The 1,777-nt window shown below is 38.0% G+C and overlaps 1 protein-coding gene across 1 annotated transcript in view; it reads right to left on the bottom strand.

Annotated features, from left to right (window-relative positions):
- Window positions 1-387: 387 nt before the first annotated feature.
- Window positions 388-1,777, bottom strand: part of LOC118760892 (bone morphogenetic protein 8B-like) — a 3,318-nt gene continuing 1,928 nt past the window's right edge. Inside the window, exon 2 of the mRNA XM_036498494.1 lies at window positions 388-1,574. Within this exon, the coding sequence (XP_036354387.1) occupies window positions 826-1,572 (747 nt within the window). The 5' untranslated portion in view covers window positions 1,573-1,574 and the 3' untranslated portion in view covers window positions 388-825. The remainder of the gene's footprint in view (window positions 1,575-1,777) is intronic.

The raw sequence follows: 1,777 nt of genomic DNA, 5'->3' as shown, positions 1-1,777 counted from the left end.
TAAGGGTTGTTTAAGGATGTTGAGAGAACCACCCATGTTTCCAAAGGTGAATTATTCAAACCCCAAAGAATCCCTCTCAACACATGGCTATGATGCTCCCCCACTACTTCTGCTCGTGATCAGAGATGCATGTATTGTCAGCCACTAAGGGACATGCTCAACTGGTTAAGGTCTATTATTGTTATTATTATTATTATTGCTATTATCATCATCATTATTATTAAGTGTGGTGAGCTGGCAAAATCGTTACCCTGCCAGGCAAAATGTTTAGAGGTATTTTGCCCATCCAAGTTCAAATACCACCAAGGTCAAACTTTGCCTTTTTCATCCTTTCGGAGTCGATTAAATAAGTACCAGTTATACACTGGGGTTGATGTAATCGACTTAATCCCTTTCCCCCAAATTTGAGGCCTTGTGCTTCCAGTAGAAAGAATTGTTGTTGTTGTTGTTGTTATTATTATTATTGTTATTATTATTATTAAAGGTATCCAACTGCATTCCAGAAGTGTTTTTCATTACTGAAATATCTTGTTTGAGCATGGACTTTTGTAACACAAGACCTATTTTTCTCTTGTTGCTTCCATGTTTTCTAACCTGGAAGAAGCCAGTTATAAGAAAATGGCTTACAGAAGTGAGACACTTTGGCAAAAAAAGATCCTGATTTTTGGATTCCATATATTGTTTTTTAATTATTAATTTTTTTTCTTTTTATGTTAGTAATAGACTTGTCCTTCCCCAAAAAGTTCTCTCTTTTTTCTTTTTTTTTCCTTTCCTCACATCCCCAAAAAAACCCTTAAAATCTCACGTGGCCATCTCATCATAACGCTACCAACAGGCACAATCTAAGGCTATCACGTTATGTAGAGTGCCGATAAGGACTTCTTTTAGCTTGCTCTCATAAATAATTGGCAGGGGTGAGTATACAGAGGGGACGCAATAAGAGTAGGGGATGTGTACATGGCTGTAGCCAGTTGACAGATGATACTTGTTGCGCAAAAAAGCATGGTTGCTCACCCTTGAGTCTATCAGACTCAGACAATGGCCTGAGCAGTAACTTGCATTATAAACCTTTGGACTTAGGATCCAATTGAGGCGAATGTCAGAGAACCGAATTTGCCAAGGTTTTAAGCTGCAGTTAGTTGTATTATGTTTCTTGAAATTCCTGTTAAAAAGTTGGTCAGGCGAAGACGATGTGTTTTGCAACGACCGCCGCCTCCGCTTGTCCTCCTCCAGTGACGGCGCTTTTACTGTCGGAACATTTGGGGTTGTCTCGGTCGGAGAGTCCTGCGTTGACAAACCCTTTCCTGGTCCCTCTGCTGAAGTATTTGGCGTCTCAGCTGAAGTCTTGAATAATCTTTTGGACTTCCTGCTGTTCTGCTGCGACCTCTTGATGTCTGCTGTGAACATGTCGCTGTACATGATGAGCAGAGCATTTGTGTTGAGCCTGCAAGACTGGTGCTGGGCGCTGCGACGATGGATGACCTTAAAGGTCAGTTGCTCTGACCTCTCTGCAGTGGCTTGCTTTACAATGGCTGTCACGTTTATCACAAGGTTCTTCTTTGTCATATACATCTCTGCAATGGAGGAAACAACAATAACAACAACAGCAATAATGACAGTAATAATAATAATAATAATAATAATAATAATAATAATGATAATAATAATAATAATGATGATGATGATAATAATAATAATAATAATAATAATGATAATAACAATGATAATCATAATAAGAATAATGATAATGATGATGATAATAATAATAATGATAATA

This window comes from Octopus sinensis, unplaced genomic scaffold (genome assembly GCF_006345805.1).
Source record: "Octopus sinensis unplaced genomic scaffold, ASM634580v1 Contig01351, whole genome shotgun sequence".
Taxonomy (NCBI): Eukaryota; Metazoa; Mollusca; class Cephalopoda; order Octopoda; family Octopodidae; genus Octopus; species Octopus sinensis.
Note: the sequence above shows the minus strand (reverse complement) of the source record. Positions and strands in the feature narration are given on the sequence as shown.